Source organism: Schistocerca americana, chromosome 6 (assembly GCF_021461395.2).
Source record: "Schistocerca americana isolate TAMUIC-IGC-003095 chromosome 6, iqSchAmer2.1, whole genome shotgun sequence".
NCBI classification, from domain to species: Eukaryota; Metazoa; Arthropoda; class Insecta; order Orthoptera; family Acrididae; genus Schistocerca; species Schistocerca americana.
Window position 1 is genome coordinate 78,200,314 of NC_060124.1, and position 20,051 is coordinate 78,220,364.

The following is a 20,051-nucleotide window of genomic DNA, read 5'->3' on the forward strand; positions in this document are numbered from 1 at the left end:
AGGAAGAGTGGTTTGCCGTTCCTTCCCAGACATTCAGACGCCGCACTGAAATTGTCTCCAGCCGTCATAAGCGCGATGGGCGGACACACCCCACATTAATGTCCGGATTCTTGTGATCAGACTGAGTATATAGCTTCGGACGTACTGCGCGGAAATATTAAAATAGGTTTTGTTAGAGTCCTTACGTTAATCGGATGGAACTTATCACCATAAGCAGAAAAGTACGAGAAATAGCCCTTCTAGGTACAGAGACAGAATCGTTGCCTACCACAGTGAAATTCGAAAAGATGGCGTTAGAAAGTGATGTCTCCACTATTAATTAGCAGTCAACATGCATGTGAAGCGCACACTGGGAGTACAGTGACGTGTACTAGAGGACCGACAGTCACGATGTCAACAAACGCTACTGTGTGCAAACAGAGGGGCCAAATGATCCTGAAGCGAGTGGACTATTCAGTTGCAAAGATATGAACTGTGACTGGCGTCTGAATCTGCAAATTTCTGTAAAGATAAACCCTCCTTCTTCGACGTTCAACCGTTATTGGAAACAATCTTCAACTCCAGTGCAGACACCTTACAGACGATAACGTATTGCTTTTCGAGGTAGCGCCAACAACTTCGATGGGGCAGGCAGTTGGCTGTCGTGAAACACGGTCAGCGTACAAGCATTTGTTGCGTGCACATACACACTCGTATCACTCCCTCAAATCTTTACAGTTCTGGGACACGCTATAACAGTCATGTAGAACAGTGAGCCTGATCTCTTTCAACGCTGTTTCTTGTAGCATGGTCAGACGTGGAATGTAGCTCGGATGGAGGCAGCTGGCTGGCGTAGCCGGAGGCTGAGCGCCGACGTTTCGCTGCAGTGGACGCATCTTCATGAACCTGTTTTTGCTGTGTTGCAGGCGCGGCGGCTGGCGGCCCGCAGTGCCCGCGGGTGTGCTCCGCGGCGGGGGCAGAGCCCGTCTGCGGCTCTGATGGCTTCATCTACAGCAGCTCCTGCGACCTGCGCAAGAAGACCTGCGGAAAGGGTGAGTGCCACGTCTCCTCGTCCACATCTCTCCTGTATCGGAACAAGACACCGCTAGTTTTTTTCCTGTTTGTGTGTAGCTTCCCATCAATTTTGAAGTAGCATGTGTCCCAAATAGGATAATTTTATCGATATTTGAGGAATAGCCGCATTGAACCATCCCATTTAGTTTTGGCCGTTTAATGCTGGAGGTGACTGAAAGTGTCTGTGACACTGGTCACATTATTTATTTCACCTGGCAATATTATGGCCATCAGGCAATCTTCTGCATCTAACCATACTCCGCATTAATTTTGTTATGATAAGCATGTTTTAAGTTACGTCTAATATATAAGATTATAGAACGTTTAGTAATTACTATAGTACAGAAAAAGAAACACTGTTTACATTCATTCACGTCAAAAACAAAAAGGACAAGTTACAGGAATTTTCGCACATCCATATTTAAATTGGTGGGACATCAGCTGGTATAATAGTATCTAGAATGAAATTTTCACTCTACAGCGGAGTGTGCGCTGATGTGAAACTACCTGGCAGATTAAAACTGTGTGTCGGAACGAGACTTGAACTCGGGACCTTTGCCTTTCGCGGGCAAGTGCTCTACCGGCTGAGCTACCCAAGCACGACTCACGCCCCGTCCTCACAGCTTAGAGCACTTGCCCGCGAAAGGCAAAGGTCCCGAGTTCGAGTCTCGGTCCGGCAAACAGTTTTAATCTGCCAGGAAGTTTCAGCTGGTATAATTTTTATTAAAAATGAAACTCCTCCAGCTGTACTTAAGATTGCATATTTATTTGGCTACTAGTACCGACGTTGCGTCAACGCCATCTTCAGGCCCGTACACTTTGATGATATCAATTGTGTGTGGCTGGGTACTTGAAGTCCGAGGTGAGACCAGTACGTGCTCCACATGATCCTCTTAGTTGAATGTAATTCTCACACTAAATGTGGAGCACATATTGGTCTCACCGCGGACTTCTGGTACTCAGCCACACACAACTGATGTCATGAAAGTGTACGGACCTGAAGATGGCGTTGATGCAACGTCGAAACTAGTAGCCAAATTAATATGCAATCGTAAGTACAGCTGGAGGAGTTTCATTTTTAATAATAAAAAAAAGTTACAGGAAGGTGTGTTTAAATTACGGAGGCTAGTGATAATGCACGTGAGAGGAGAGCTGAAAGGAGGGGGGGGAGGGGGAAGAAGTGGAATGCGATGAAACATAATTAATCAAGATAGGGGAAAGGAAAGTGATGTCACTGATTGAGGAAGAAAAAGAGAAAGAGGAAATATATGGGAATTCTTGCTTTAGTGTTTGACAGAGGAAAAATTGAACATACACATCAATTTTTGGAGGCACATTGTCAGGGCGACAGTTCAAAACGCTATATGTGTTTGAAACTGCTAATCTGACTAAGAAAATTAATTAGGAGACAGGCACACCTTTAAAACTCAAGCTTAATTACGGTGTATAAATGTTTTACCTAAGACAATCAAATGTTAAGGCTCTAGCTGTGAATCCTAAAGTGGAGAATTGCGTAATACTGAATACACGATTAATTGAAGGTGTCAACAGAAACAAGTTTTAAATTAACACATTAATTTATTGAAATAAGACACAAATTGCGTGATAAACTGCCTGAAAAACAGCCTGACTGCCCAATTACAAAATTGCATTATTTGATTTACACCAAGGCAACCTGCTGGTACCCAGAGTTCTTTGAAAGATTTGAGAATGCGCCCTGTAGATGCAACTGCCTTTCTGAAATGCCACACGAGTTGCTAACTAAATGTACACGGTGACTGTTTGCCTGACTACTAGACTGAAAAATACATCCATTTACCAATGCAGTGTATGATGTGGGGCAGATAACTGCAATTATGTGACTTCATTCTAACCAACGATTCTTCTAAGGTGCCGATGCTGCTAGAAATGTTCACCGTATCAGCATGAGACGCGCAGTGTATTACCGTCGCGACTGGCTGTCTGGTCCTAAGATAGTAAAAACTCTGCTCAAGTCTAGGTCCTTATTTTGCGGCATCCTTTGTTTCTCTTGTAAAGCATGAGATTGGTATCGTTTGAAGGCACAATTCTGAACAAGGCGCAGCGCTGGCTCCCATTGATAAAAGTTCTTTCCCTCCGCACTGCTCGGCTGTTAGGCTGGAGACGTGACGTAAACGAATAACAGCCACCGGTGCCGTGGGGAATCGCCTGACAATGCAACTTTCACTCTGACAATACCCCACACTACCTGTCTTGTTCTCTGCGAATTCCAGAGTCCTTGCTGGCTGCTGGGGTTCACTTCTTCTTTATGTCGGGCCCTGACTTGCCTGTCCCAAATCCTGTGTACGCTGTCCCTAAGTACTCTCAGAAAGCAAAGAAAAAGGACACCCACACCATACAAATATAGTTAAATCATGAAGATAGCTGGAGACCAGTAAATACCGTCACTGCAGGGCAGTTTACTTTTCTGAGCAACTATTGGAATATTCCATCTCCTCATCATCCTCTTAGTTGGAATGTGATTCTCACACTAAATGAAAAGAGACACGCCACTTTTCAGCAGAAAAAAGTGCTTCATATTATTCTTTAAAGCAACAGGACAGAGAAGGAGTTGGCGATTTTTTAAATTAAATTGCCGGCATTTGAATGTACACTCCTGGAAATTGAAATAAGAACACCGTGAATTCATTGTCCCAGGAAGGGGAAACTTTATTGACACATTCCTGGGGTCAGATACATCACATGATCACATTGACAGAACCACAGGCACATAGACACAGGCAACAGAGCATGCACAATGTCGGCACTAGTACAGTGTATATCCACCTTTCGCAGCAATGCAGGCTGCTATTCTCCCATGGAGGCGATCGTAGAGATGCTGGATGTAGTCCTGTGGAACGGCTTGCCATGCCATTTTCACCTGGCGCCTCAGTTGGACCAGCGTTCGTGCTGGACGTGCAGACCGCGTGAGACGACGCTTCATCCAGTCCCAAACATGCTCAATGGGGGACAGATCCGGAGATCTTGCTGGCCAGGGTAGTTGACTTACACCTTCTAGAGCACGTTGGGTGGCACGGGATACATGCGGACGTGCATTGTCCTGTTGGAACAGCAAGTTCCCTTGCCGGTCTAGGAATGGTAGAACGATGGGTTCGATGACGGTTTGGATGTACCGTGCACTATTCAGTGTCCCCTCGACGATCACCAGTGGTGTACGGCCAGTGTAGGAGATCGCTCCCCACACCATGATGCCGGGTGTTGGCCCTGTGTGCCTCGGTCGTATGCAGTCCTGATTGTGGCGCTCACCTGCACGGCGCCAAACACGCATACGACCATCATTGGCACCAAGGCAGAAGCGACTCTCATCGCTGAAGACGACACGTCTCCATTCGTCCCTCCATTCACGCCTGTCACGACACCACTGGAGGCGGGCTGCACGATGTTGGGGCGTGAGCGGAAGACGGCCTAACGGTGTGCGGGACCGTAGCCCAGCTTCATGGAGACGGTTGCGAATGGTCCTCGCCGATACCCCAGGAGCAACAGTGTCCCTAATTTGCTGGGAAGTGGCGGTGCGGTCCCCTACGGCACTGCGTAGGATCCTACGGTCTTGGCGTGCATCCGTGCGCCGCTGCGGTCCGGTCCCAGGTCGACGGGCACGTGCACCTTCCGCCGACCACTGGCGACAACATCGATGTACGGTGGAGACCTCACGCCCCACGTGTTGAGCAATTCGGCGGTACGTCCACCCGGCCTCCCGCATGCCCACTATACGCCCTCGCTCAAAGTCCGTCAACTGCACATACGGTTCACGTCCACGCTGTCGCGGCATGCTACCAGTGTTAAAGACTGCGATGGAGCTCCGTATGCCACGGCAAACTGGCTGACACTGACGGCGGCGGTGCACAAATGCTGCGCAGCTAGCGCCATTTGACGGCCAACACCGCGGTTCCTGGTGTGTCCGCTGTGCCGTGCGTGTGATCATTGCTTGTACAGCCCTCTCGCAGTGTCCGGAGCAAGTATGGTGGGTCTGACACACCGGTGTCAATGTGTTCTTTTTTCCATTTCCAGGAGTGTATATAACATTCTGCAAGTCGTATGCCTTGGCCGGGTACTGAAAAGTTAAATTGTGTTGGGTACTTTGTACCTAATGCTTTTGCATAACGGCACTACTTGGCAACGCAGGTTTGCAGTTCGTAACTACCCTACATGTAGATGCAGTTTTACGTGTCTCAAGAAACAACTTTCCGAATAATTCGGAACAGCAACTGTTTGGTACATTAGAATATTCGCTTGTAAGTGCTAGACACGAAATTTTATTACAAAAAAATTCGAAAAAGGTGTAATAACACTGTTATCCCAATTTTTATGAAACTGTATTCTTACCCTACTGCGCGTTATACAAACAAAACTGGCGAACAAGTTTTGCTGTGTCACACGTAAAAGATTTTTTACTACAGACACCTTTTCATGAAGAAAGTAATTAAGTAAGCATGAGCTTTTCTCGTCGATGGGAATCAAAAGGAACTTTTATTTTTTATGTCATTTGCAGTTACATGTTGAAACTGATGTGTCCGTCCAGGTTGCAATGACTGTACAAGTTTATTTATCAGAGATTAACAGCACGCCTACTCTGACGTGGACTGAAACAAAACATAAAATAAGTCACTTCTTGTAATAGAGCAATAATACTTCTGGCTGCTGAAGATCGGTTAGTTTGTCACTGAGTCTAAGTTTCTTAAACACACACTTAAAACGAAAGTCAAGAAGGACGCTCAGTACTAAACTACAAACTGAATGAACAAAGTTTAAGTCACTTAAGGAGCAAAACTGTTTAAGTCCGGTGTATAGCGGTTTGGAAGTCAAACAGGAATGAAATTACAAGCCCATAAGCCTGTCACGACAGCAGAGTCCCCATCTTGGCTCTGAGCACTATCGGACTTAACTTCTGAGGTCGTCAGTCCCCTAGAGCTTAGAACTACTTAAACCTAACTAACCTAAGGACATCACACACATCCATGCCCGAGGCAGGATTCGAAACTACGACCGTAGCGGTCGCGTGGTTCCAGACTGTAGCGCCTAGAACCGCTCGGCCACCCCGGCAGGCAGAGTACCCATCTTCCTCGGCGAGGAGATCACGAACACTCTAAGACCCAGATGGCAGCTCCCAAGGTTGCGAAATCAGACGTGAATGGCAGTGACATGGAGGCCAATCTAGAGCGAGGATCCTGAGTGACAGAATCCTTTCGAAATCGACGCCTGGCTCAGCAAACTCACTCGGAGTGAAATTGTCTGGTCTGGCTCGAGGGCTGCCGCTAGTAGCTACCATTCAGCGCTAGGATACAGCTGGTCCTGTTTGCGAGACATGTGAAAGAGAATAGGTCATTGTAGCCAGTAGCGTTTAGCTATGCTTAGGTCACCTCATGCTGAAACGGTCGGAGCTTGTCTCCTGGAAAATTGTCCCCTGCGTGTTAGGCATCTGGGAAACGCTGTCGTGAAGTTGCTTGCTGAATTGTAGACGTTAAGCCTCGGTACAGCAGGAACTATTACAAATTTTATTTTTCAAAGCATCTTCCATTTTCTTCCTAAAATTCTTCAGTAATATGTTGACGGAGTAGTATGCAACATGCTTCAGCATAAAGTTTACTGTGTGGATGTTTATATCCCGCTGACCAAAAAACAAATAATTAAGCATGCTCTATATTTGTTGCTGAAGCAAATAGATTAACGAGTTTGTTCCAGATATAATTTTTCTGTAACTATTTTATTTGCGACAACATAAATGTAATATCGTTTCTCTTCTGTCAAATGATGAGATGTGGTCATAAAGCTGTAATCGTCACATGAAGTAAACCAGGTTACGTAAGTGTAACTTGATGGTGGTGTCAGTTCTATGGTGTTAGTTCTTCTCTGGGTACTCACCCTTCAACGTGATAGGATGAGCTACCAGCCACCCTACACCGCTGACATGTAGGTGCAAGATAAAGTCCAAAGAAAAAAAAATGATGGTGATTATCTGCTGTCGAAGCACTCACCAACGAATCTGTTAAGAAAATCACTTCTGAAGACTGCAAGAAAGCCATCAGACATCATGGGGAAAGCATGACAGAATGAAGCTATGCTTCAAAATTGACTAGATAAAATGGTTATGTCACTACAGAACGGTAGTGTCAGTGTTACGTCAGGCATCTGTGATAGTGGCGAGAGAGATTTCGGTTGAATTTTTCTATTTTGATCATAAGAAAGGACAGGTGGATTCAGCTGAGTCTTCACGACTGTTATTAAGAAGGATGTTCAAACCAAACGGTTCCCCGCGGTGCATGATGGCAATTTAGCCTGGTGAAATTCATCTCAAGAGCTCCGCCGTTACCAGATAACCTCTGAGTGGACGGGCGGAATGGCCCCTCGGCTGAGAGCCTAAAGCCGTCGGCACACGGACCGTGCATTCGAACGTTGAACGTGCCGAGTTTATGACATCATAACGTGCAAACAGCACGTTGCGAAGTCTTTACGAAAGTGCAGAGCAATATAAAGCATGACAAATGTTCTGAACGTGCATTTGAACGTTGATCAATGAGATGGTACAACGCAAACTACGACACATACACGCCATAAGTCCTCAGTTCAGAGAGAGGAGATGCCATACTGGCTTTCAGTTGAAGCCTATATGTACGTACGGGGTAACAATTATGCCCTATGTGGAACAAAACCGTCACAACTTCTGGACGGTTTGCGTTAGGATGTTCAAACCAAACGGTTCCCCGCGGTGCATGGTGGGAATTAGTATGCGAAGGCATGGTTTGGCTTAGCGACGAAGCCAACTTTCATTTGGATGGGTTCGTCAATAAGCAAAATTAGAGCTTTTGGGGGACTGAGAATCTGCATTTCGCCATAGAGAAGTGGTGTGCAATGCCCAGTCACGGAATAATCCTTGTGTACATTAATGATCTCTCATCAGTTACACTGCCAGAAGCAGAGTACGTTTTGTTTGCAGATGACACAAGTATTGCAATAAATAGTATGAGTGTAGTTCTAGAAAGATCTGCTAATGATATTTTCATGGATATTAATAAATGGTTTAAAGCCAACTCACTGACATTAAACTTCGAAAAGACTAACTATATGCAATTCAGAACCTGTAAGAGGTTTCCACCCAGCATATGCATAAAGTATGAAGAAGAGCAGATAGAAGAGGTTGATAGTCTTAACTTCCTGGGATTAGAACTTGATAATAAATTCAGTTGGGAGGAGCACACCACAGAACTGCAGAAACGCCTTAACAAATCTGTATTTGCAATTCGAGTGTTAGCAGACATAGGTGACACAAAAATAAAAAAATCTTGCATACTTTGCCTACTTTCACTACATAATGTCATATGGTATAATATTTTGGGGTAACTCTTCAAGTCAAACAAAAGTTTTCAGAGTCCAAAAACGTGTAATACGTATTATTTGCGGGGTAAATTCACGGACGTCCTGTAGAAACCTCTTCAAAGAACTAGGTATACTAACTACTGCCTCTCAGTATATTTACTCCTTAACGAAATTTGTCCTAAATAATACATCTCTTTTTCCAACAAATAGCTCAGTTCATACCTACAATACCAGGAACAAAAATGATCTGCACAAGGAATTAACAAGCACCTACTTTAGTTCAAAAAGGGGTCCACTACTCAGGAACATTCATCTTCAATAATTTGCCAGCAAACATAAAAAATTTTGTTACAAATAAAGATCAGTTTAAAAGAAGCCTGAAAGACTTACTAGTGGCCAACTCCTTCTATTCCTTTGGCGAATTTTTTAATAGAAACAAATGATGTATTGTATATACTCATACTATTAGTTTTGTTATTTCAGCTTAAAAAAAAAAACATGTTCCACATCCAAGAGGATCTCCTCAGTACGGGTCTATGGAACGAAAAACTAATCTAATCTAATCTAATCTTGGTGCGTTATACCTTGATGGCACGGTGACTACCGAACGGTATGTGAAGATTTTGAAAAACGGTTTCCTCGCCATTATCCAATGTGACACTGATTTCGACAAGATGTGGTTCATGCAAGACGGAGCGCGACCCCATCGAAGCAAGAGGTTGTTTGATGTCCTAGAGCAGCACTTTGGGAACCGCATTCTGGCTCTGGGATACCCAAAGGCCACTGGCATGCGCCTGGATTTCCGCCATATTCTCCGGATCTGAACACACGCGACTCCTTTTTGTGGGGCTATGTAAAAAAACAAGGTGAACTGCAATAACCCCAAAAGCAATGTTGAGCTGAAAACAGCCATTCAGGAGACCATCGACAGCATCGGTGTTTCGACACTTCAGCGAGTCATGCAGAATTTCGCTATTCGTCTGCGGCACATCATCGCCATTGATGGAAGGCATATCAAACATGTCATAACCTAAATCGGAATATTTGTAGTGGCGTTTAGATATTGAATAAAGTGTGTGCATGCTGTAGTTTTTAATTAATTTACGTTCCTTTTCATATGGTTCTATAATTGTCCCCGTTTGTAACCATCAGCAAATGTCGTTAATTGTATGATCTGCCGTAATAAAATGACGGGAAACGTCATATTGGTGGTTAAGGAATTATTGTAAATTGCGTATTATGAAAGTATGGGGTTTCAAGACAACGGCATACCGAGGGTCCAAAAGAAATGGAATGTTGCTGGTACAATATGTTACAAGTAAATGGCAGTTAATAACATATCCATTAAAGTTTTCAGGAGGCGATAAAATAAATTGTATGGTCGTATAACACTCATGGTCGGCATAGCGCAATGAGTAGAGTCGCAGAATTGTAAGGTGTTGCGAGATATACTGCTGGTCGAGCCTGACTAGATTTAATTTTTTTAAAATTTTTGCTAGCCTTCTCGTTTTCTAATAGGTTCTTATACTTTCTTATTAGTTTAATAAGAGTACATACTATAATATTCGATGTTATGTAAATATAAGCGCTCTTTTTATGAGGGGTAAGTTCGTTCGATTAGCTTAATCTACAAGAGGACTTGCAGTACTCGCAGTAAGATATTTTGCACTTGTTTTTTATTTCACTTGTAAAGATTTTGCTGCTGTTCAGGTAAGAATAACGTTTGGATTTTACTAAAAAGAGAGAATGATGAAGTAATTTTATCTTATGTGGAGAACTATTGTAAACTTGTATTTGCACTGTTTCACTGGAAATGGTACTTTCCTTTTTGCCTTACATGTCCAAGGCTATTGAAGTTTTTACTTATGTATACTACGGCCGGAAAAACACAATTAACATATGGACAAGGGATGAAATGTGCGTTTTCATAGAGCTAACGTAGGAGTTTCACGCCCTCCCATTTCATAAACTGTGTGATGTGCGGGCCAAATGTAGCCGACAACTGACGCTGGGGAGCACTGCGATCAGCTGTACCATGTTGAGGCACTGCACAAGATGGTTGTTTTTGGGCGCTCAGCACTATGTTGAACTCAGCATGCTCAAAATTGACGTTCGAAAGCATGGCCCGTGTGCCGACGGCATCCCCAACCCCACTCATGTTGGCTGTAGAGACCTTCTGCTATACCATACAGTGTGCGAGGATCCGAGGCTACGCAACTATAGAAACTCGGTATCATTTCATTGTAGTACTTGGTAGTAAATAGCTGTCGCGCGTTAATAACCGACATTTTCGGATTCATATGTTCGTTTCCGCCACCTTGGAAGCATCCATTGCACCCTTACGCTCAGTTTATATCAAGACATTCGCCGTAGACCACTCATACCAAAGCTGACCGTGTTTAATATACGAATATTGGGTTTGCAGCGCTAGAGATCAGCCTCATTGTTTTGTCAGTTTTAAACAGGTAGTCTTTGTTGAGCTTCCCCTGTCCGTGTGCCCACAAAGTGTTTGCACCCATGGCTCTTAATGTGTGACTGAATCGCAGTGTTCGTCTTCATTAAACGGTTTAAGAACACTCTAAGGGACTGGATTACTTATTGTTGTGTATGTTTGTACTCTCGAAGAGGCACTACGAAGGAATTATCCGAATGGGGCGGGAATTGGTAGATGTAATGTACACTGTGTGCGAGTGGGCATTGTCTTGCTGAAATACAAGTCCAGGTTGGGTTGCCATAAAGGGCAACAAATGTGGGCGTAGAATATCGTCGACGTATCGCTGTTCTATAAGGTTGCCGCGAATGACAATCAAAGGGTTCCTGATACTAAAATGAATGGCATCCCATAGCATCACTCGTTGTTGTCGGGCCGTACGGGGAGCGACAGTCACGTTGGTATCCCCACTGCTGTCTGGGGTGTCTCCGGACACGTCTTCGGTCGGGAATCTCATTGGCTGGAGTAGAATTGTCTTCAGCGACGGTTCCCGCTTCGAATTTTGAGACCAGATGACCAGTGAAGACGTACTTGGAGACGTCCCGGACAGTGGTGGAATACCAGCCGACTGTCGCCCATCACAGGACCCACAGCCTAGAATGATAGTCTACTGCGCCGTTTTATTTCGTAGTTAAGGAATGAGGAGGTGCTACGCAGAATCGGAGAGGAAATGAATATGTGGAAAACACTGATAAGGAGAAGGGACAGGCTGATAGGACATCTGCTAAGACATGAGGGAATGACTTCCATGGTACTAGAGGGAGATGTAGAGGGCAAAAACTGTAGAGGAAGACAGAGATTGGAATACGTCGAGCAAATAATTGAGGACGTACGTTGCAAGTGCTACTCTGAGATGAAGAGGTTAGCACAGGAAAGGAATTCGTGGCGGGCCGCATCAAACCAGTCAGTAGACTGATGACCAAAAAAAAAAAAAAAAAAAAAGAGGACTCCTTTGGTTGTCATCCGCATACAGCGGTACGTCGACAATAGTGTACTCCCCGATTTGTTGCCCGTCATGGCAAGATATCCTGGGCTTACATTTCAGCAAGGTAATACCAGCCCACGTGGAGCGTTCCTACAGTCTGTCTTCGTGCTTGCCAAACTCTGCCTTGGCCAGTCAGGTAGCGGGATCTCACCCAAACTGAAAACGTTCGGAGCATTGTGGACAGGACCCTCCAACCAGCTCTGGATTTTGACGATCTAACGCGCCAATTGGACAGAACTTCGCACAATATCCGTCAGGAGTACATCGAACTACTCTGTCAATCGATGCCAAGCCGAACAACTGCTTGGACAGAAGCCACAAGTGGGCCAATGCTTTACTGACTTGCTCAGTTTTGGAAGCACTTTCTATTGAGTAAATCATCCAGTTTTTCTGAAAGTATAATAATTTGTTTGTCTGTACATGTACATCACATCTACCGACTGCCGCCCCATTCGGATAATTCCTTCGTGGAACCTCCTTTGTGTCTTAGGGCATACTTTATGTCTTTTCATGTATTTATGGCTTGACACTCGGCAACCCTGCCGATCGCCTGCGTAGTTCGAAATTGTGTACTGGCTAGTTATCATCTCTTTGCATCGAGACTACTTCTCATTTCAATGTGTTTACGATAATGTATCTGCTTATCCTTTAACTGTCTGTTACTGCTCTCCAGTCGCCACCTATTCTATTCGTTAATCAATTAATTTCAATCAGCAACCGAAATCTAGATACAGTGCGTGAAGAAGAATCCGACGCCATCACAATCCGGAAAGTAGCAGACTAGCAGGTGAGATCCTTCTAATCTGGTTGTAGGGAAGACGGTGACAGGTAGAACTCATTTATTTCTTTCATCTCGATCCCTACGAAGTCAAAAAAAAAAAAAAAAGCAAGCTGCTGCTATCCGTTTCTTGTAATGAAACCAACCGCACTACTGCTCAGCTTTTTGACGCGAGAGAGGCGCTATACACTCACCTAAACCGAGTGAGAAAAAAGCGTGCTGCATGTCGAAAATTCGGTAGCATCGTGCGAAAACACATTTTCGTAAACTTTCCATATATCGTCTAATTAATGTGTTTCCTAAATAAACCGAGCTGTGAACATGGCGTAGCTCATCCAGAACGCACTTATGTGCGAGTTTGGACGAGCTGAATGAACGTCTGTTCATCGCCCCACGTGCTATTTTCCGACAGTCAGTACTAACGTTATTCTGAATTCGTTTTCTAAAGAAGAACTCATATTGGACTTGAAGACAGTTTATGCTATTATTCTCAACGTCACACAACATATATTGTTTTTACTGTTGTTCCGTTACTAGCAAGTTTAAAGATCGAAATTAATTATACTTGCTGTGGACCATTTTGTTGGGGTGAAATTTTCTCTGCGCACCCAGCGAGTCCACGTCTCACTTGCCAGTTGAGAAAATGAACACGGTAACCTTGAGCCCTGCCAAGCAATTTCCGTTGTAGCCAGGAACACAGCGATTGCGGGGCACGACAGCACACGCAACCGACTTCAGCCGTTCTGCTACAGGAGTTGGCAAATAGTGTAGCATCAAAAGGTCAATGCTACGGTCGCAGGTTTGAATCCTGCCTCGGGCACGGATGTGTGTGATGTCCTTAGGTTAGTTAGGTTTAAGTAGTTCTAAGTCTAGGGGACAGATGAAAAAAATGGTTCAAATAGCTCTGAGCACTATGGGACTCAACTTCTGAGGTCATCAGTCCCCTAGAACTTAGAACTACTTAAACCTAACTAACCTAAGGACATCACACACATCCATGCCCGAGGCAGGATTCGAACCTGCGACCGTAGCGGTCGCGCGGTTCCAGACTGAAGCGCCTAGAACCGCATGGCCACTCCGGCCGGCGGGACTGATGACCTCAGATGTTAAGTCCTATAGTGCTCAGAGACATTTGAACCATTTGAACCATCAAAAGCTCAATGTCCTAGCAATATCCCTAGGTGCCGTTGCTCGATCACAGCCAGTTGGCTTTGGCGGCCTTTTGCAGTTGATGAGAGTTGCTAGATACGAGTACTGGATAGCTGGTGTTTAGCGAGACAGTGGACGAGTGGTAACCTAGACTCTCTGCACGGCAATCCGGAGATGCCGGCTGCCGGTGAGCAGGTGTGTGTCTGCTGGTACCACAGGCAGCACGAAGGCGCAGCTATGAGATCAGAAGCAGTGTGTGTGCTCTGCTGCGAGGGCAGTGCCCTCCAAACGAGAGGACGGAGTGCAGCACATCCACTTATAAGGTTCATCTCGTGCTTTGTTTAGTGAAGTAATTTCTCTTACGTACTGCATGCTACGAAATGTTGCGTTTCATTTCTTCAGTGTTTACTACGAGTTAAAAAACTAAACAATCTTTGAAATCAATCAGCAGGATTACCCTCGTTATTCTGGCGTGGTAACTGTATAAAACCACGCGATGATGAATTTCCATGAACCCTCGAAAACTAATTAATAGCAGGCCACCTCATTAAGAACTAACCTCTAAATGCTTTTGCGCGAAATAGACGGCCCTAGACATAGCTCTTAAAGTGGGGAATTTACAAACAAATATCTCACTCTAACTAACTCTCTGTGACTGGAGTAATATGTTGGTGATCACTAAGCTGATTGCTAATATCTTCCAGGATATAAATTAGAAGCCTAAAACTTAGTGTATGTGAAGGAGTCGACCATAAACAGACATTAAACTCCACACACATATTTATTCGTAAACACATTAATGAGAGCAAAATATTAATGAATGATTAAAACCGGTGATAATTAGCTCTAACAAGAATTTATGTCAAGATTACATGGAAAGCAGTGTCACTCCCCTATCAGTTATTAATTCTTTCCCTCCTAAGAATTTAGCCTCCCGTTGTTCAGTGATAACTGACAACTATTAAAACCCGTAATACATAATCGGAAAAGTGACTGAAGTTGGTGACTAAAATCCAGAAGACCACTCATTCATTAGCAGTGCAAAGGGGACGAGACAGGCGATCGTCCTGGATTTCACAAATGTGAAATCAGTTTTATTACTCTGCCAGTGTTGCCAATTATGCTCACCGTAAGAAAGACGTGCAGGCCCATTCACGAAGACGGAATTATCAGCACCTGAGCCGGATTCAAAGATGCAGCACCTTCTAACGCTCAGGACCGATCAGGACACTTTCGCATCCTACCGGCGAAAGGTTCTCAAGCGGCACTCATTTACGCACTGCGTATTCCTTGTCGCCAAAATAGCTCCAATCGCCAATGGCAGAATAACTAACCACTGCGATCCAATCACGAGGATTCCTTCCAACAGAGAATCCCGGCAAAAAAATAGCACGTTTTTCCCAGCTTCCAATGACAATATGAATTTTCCTCCTCCATCCCGCCTACCAAAACATTTTCATTTCAGTGCTACAGTCTTATCTCACACTTCTTTATGCTAACCGCAAGTTATGCTGCCAATGTCCATAGCCTCGCAACCGGATTCGAGAAATCCAGAGAGGACCGCTATCCGCTATAAGGCTAGAGTTTCTGGTAGCTTGCGCGTCCTACTAACGGCTTACTAATCTTCAAAAGAAGTCAGAAAAACAGGGAAAAGTAGCCCCCGATTCCTGTACACGGCGCCGTACCGCTCCATGCTGGACCTTAACCACCAGCAGTAATTGCCGCCCCCTGAAGGTTCGGCTGCGGCCCGTACACCGTTCACCGACCTGCTTGGCCGAAGCATTTCCCGTCGCTCCGAGTCGAATACTCTGAAGATTCGAACGCACTCCAGACATTGGTAATCCAACAAAAACCGTCACCCAGTTAATAAGGAGAGAAATGCAAATTACACAGGGCACCCTACTGCCACTCACAGTGTTTCATGACGTCAACAGCATTTCCCATGCCGAATTTTCCTGTTGTCAGCCTCAGAACGATAAATATGTTCTAATTATTAATAAAATCGGCACGTAAAATGCGTGCCCCGTTTCATCTAAATTTAGCAGCAATTTGCATTCAATAAACATTGAAACTAGTGATATTTTCTTCTTCACTTCTTTCTAAGCTAAGGCCCGTTTCCTTCAGTACCCCTCAGTCTACTTTGAAATCGTCACCCCATCTTCTCCTTCGATGGCCTGTATGTTTTTTACCAGCTGCTGATTTATTTCTTCCGATTTTCGCAATCACCCGTTCATCCATCCTGTCTCTGTGCTCTTTCTATTAATATTTTCTCTTACGTGTCCACTCATTAATGGAGTCCACTTTACATCCTTTTCTAATGCTTTCACTTCTCCATCTCGATATATACCCTGTAATCCTCTGCGGCATTTACATTTCCGGGGTTTTCATACGTCTTCTAGTTTCTGATGTTCCAGGTCTTGTCTCACCTGTGTATAACTAGTCTTACTATTGTTTTTATATTCTTGCCGTTACACCTTTTCCTACATGTTTGCTGTTCCAAACTGTATCATTTAACAGTTTCAAGAAGGGCCTCAGTCGCCCTGGTTGGGGCGGCTGGACGGCTGCTCTCAACACATTTGCCGACAAGTGCAGCATTGTAACTATAAATGCAATAAACTCATTTGTTGCGTCATTTGAATTGATTAAATCTGCTTTAAGTATTCGTAAAAGGTAGATTATGAGATAGTAAAAATAGCATATATTCAAACACTTTTATATTGAAAAAGAAATTGTACACACCGTTCTTACACACAATTTGTCTGAGTGTTGTTTGTTTTAAAACACTCAAGCGTGTAAAGAGCCACATGGCAATTTGGGCACCACCAGACCTTTTTGTTTCGGCACGTTTTCCCATCTTCCTGTTAGACGAAAGCAATATGGACGCAACACAGAGCAGCGACATACAAGGTGCTATATTCGAGTACAGAATAATTCAAACACTACGTGATAGCACAATGCAGAGGCGCTTCCTTGTGCTGTCTACATGGCTACCGACAGAGGGAAGGAAGCACAGTGTCAACTACGAAGTTTTACGCATTGCACGAGAAAGGCTCGGGCGCCGTCCACTTGGCTAACTATCGCTTCACGGCTTCTACTCGGGTTCCGGCAAGTTTAAAAAGAGGGGGAGAGAGAGGGAGATGTATACAAGATAAACCTCTTCCCCCGAAAATTTCTCTTGTTCATACCTCCTCTGTGTTTTGGAACACGTATTGTGTTCGAGTATAATGACTTTTCTGGAGACTAGAAATCTACTCTGTAGGAATCAGCATGGGTTTCGAAAAAGACGGTCATGTGAAACCCAGCTCGCGCTATTCGTCCACGAGACTCAGAGGGCCACAGACACGGGTTCACAGGTAGATGCCGTGTTTCTTGACTTCCGCAAGGCGTTCGATACAGTTCCCCACAGTCGTTTAATGAACAATGTAAGAGCATATGGACTATCAGACCAATTGTGTGATTGGATTGAGGAGTTCCTAGATAACAGGACGCAGCATGTCATTCTCAATGGAGAGAAGTCTTCCGAAGTAAGAGTGATTTCAGGTGTGCCGCAGGGGAGTGTCATAGGACCGTTGCTATTCACAATATACATAAATGACCTTGTGGATGACATCGGAAGTTCACTGAGGCTTTTTGCAGATGATGCTGTGGTGTATCGAGAGGTTGTAACAATGGAAAATTGTACTGAAATGCAGGAGGATCTGCAGCGAATTCACGCATGGTGCAGGGAATGGCAATTGAATCTCAATGTAGACAAGTGTAATGTGCTGCGAATACACAGAAAGATAGATCCTTTATCATTTAGCTACAAAATAGCAGTTCAGCAACTGGAAGCAGTTAATACCATAAATTATCTGGGAGTACGCATTAGGAGTGATTTAAAATGGAATGATCATATAATGTTGATCGTCGGTAAAGCAGATGCCAGACTGAGATTCATTGGAAGAATCCTGAGGAAATGCAATCCGAAAACAAAGGAAGTAGGTTACAGTACGCTTGTTCGGCCACTGCTTGAATACTGCTCAGCAGTATGGGATCCGTACCGGATAGGGTTGACAGAAGAGATAGAGAAGAAGAAGATCCAACGGAGAGCAGCGCGCTTCGTTACAGGATCATTTAGTAATCGCGAAAGCGTTACGGAGATGATAGATAAACTCCAGTGGAAGACTTTGCAAGAGAGGCGCTCAGTAGCTCGGTACGGGCTTTTGTCAAAGTTTCGAGAACATACCTTCACCGAAGAGTCAAGCAGTATATTGCTCCCTCCTACGTATATCTCGCGAAGAGACCATGAGGATAAAATCAGAGAGATTAGAGCCCACACTGAGGCATACCGACAATCCTTCTTTCCACGAACAATACGAGACTGGAATAGAAGGGAGAACCGATTGAGGTACTCAAGGTACCCTCCGCCACACACCGTCAGGTGGCTTGCGGAGTATGGATGTAGATGTAGATGTAGATGACGTGTCACTGATCTCATTTGTTCTAAGATGTCAGCAGACGCGAGGTGCCTATTTGCTTCCACCGCCCTGGGTGGAATGCATAAGTTCTAATAAATGTTCACCAGCTTGCAATTCTCTATAGTTGTTATCGTCCCCTGCGCAAAGAACAGCACGTAAATCGTGAATCCGTTATCTTGAGGCTGTAGTAAACGAACTGATATTGTATGAATAATAAAATTTTCAGTTAGTTTGTTTCTACGGGATGCCACTCCCTTTTTTATTAGCAGGATGCGAGAAACTGCACAATTGTATGCCACTTAATGTATCACAAATAATTTCCTTTCTTCACACTTTTATACAAAATAAACAAAACAATGAACTGCGTATTTGCGTAATTACTATCAGATTGTTCTCAGTTATATATAAAAATAACTAGAGCTAGCTAATTAAGACCTTAACCGATACCAACCAAGGCAGAACAAATGTCTGTCTTCCGAGAGGCCGGGATATCTCCGATCTGACAGCCGAACCACTTCACCCGCCATCCAAGTTAGGCGCGATCCGATCTCCGAAATGCTTCGTCTGCCTATCATTTATCAGCTGTTCACTGTGTTACTGGTAATTAACACTTGAAATAGTGGAATGATAGCCTGCTATTCAGGGATGCTTTTACATGAAATGCAAGTAAATAGATTGTTTATTTTTTGTAATATTAATAAGAGAACATCATTTTGGGGCGCAACTTCCTCATGCAGCAGCCAATCTCGGAGAAGGCTCACAATTTAGGCAGTATTTCTCATGATACCAGCACCGAAAAAACTATCTGTCATAGGCACCGCACACCACATTGCGTCGTCTTCGCACTGCTGCCTTGTCCCCTGCTCTAAGAAGAGCTTCTTGTACCTGAATATGATGGTTGGAAAGCCAGAAATATTATAGGGTTCCGTCGCCAAAGTGCTAAACACCCTGCCACTTTGTTTGCTTTTGCTACTTGTTCTCTGACCTCCTTTTCGACATTTCCAGTGATGGACAATTCAATACCAAGGAATTTAAATGTCATTACCTGTTGAATAATTTTTCCATCTACTTACAGTTTGCACCTAACTGGTTCCGCATAAATGATCATATATTTCGTTTATTTGAGTGAATATGACTATTTTTAGGTACTTGGCTGCCACATTAAATACAGCGTGTTTAACGCTTTGTAGCATTTATTACATTCAACTTACAATTATAAATAATACGTCAGATGAAGGAGAAACTCAAACACTTTTGTTTGTATATCTGTGCGCAAAGAATAGACTATGGAACGACCAATAGTGAACGAAGAAAGTGTTGAACGAGAGAGAGTGTTTACGCATAGCCTCAAGAAATCAGTTCGAAAGAGTAATCGTAAATTAGAACTTCCAGTGACTTCTGTGTGGAAACTTTTAAGAAGACGCCTACAACTACGTGCCTTTAGGTTGCACTTGTCACAAGTTCTAAAGTCTACAGGCTACGCTTTACGTGCCAAATGCAGTGGGCAAAACCTCGTTCCACCTGTGTAAATATTGGCAGACCAGACCACTGCTCCCTGTCTCCCGACCTGTTGCAGGCGACAGTCATTGTGGCAAAACTGTGTCACGTGACACACCTTAAGCAACGAGAAGTTTAAGCAGAGTATACAAATAACAATAACAATTACAAAATCACACGTAATAATAGTGATGATGGTGATAATAAAATGGAGTCAATAGAAAAACAAATCTAATCAAGAGTAAGGGTCCCAAAGTGAAGTAATACTTAATGAGTACTAAACCAGGTAAC

The 20,051-nt window shown here is 44.0% G+C and overlaps 1 protein-coding gene across 1 annotated transcript in view; it reads left to right on the forward strand.

Moving 5' to 3' along the window:
* Positions 1-20,051, forward strand: part of LOC124619519 (agrin) — a 311,708-nt gene that overhangs the window by 221,957 nt on the left and 69,700 nt on the right. The window contains exon 2 of the mRNA XM_047145966.1: positions 906-1,031. Within this exon, the coding sequence (XP_047001922.1) occupies positions 906-1,031 (126 nt within the window). The remainder of the gene's footprint in view (positions 1-905; positions 1,032-20,051) is intronic.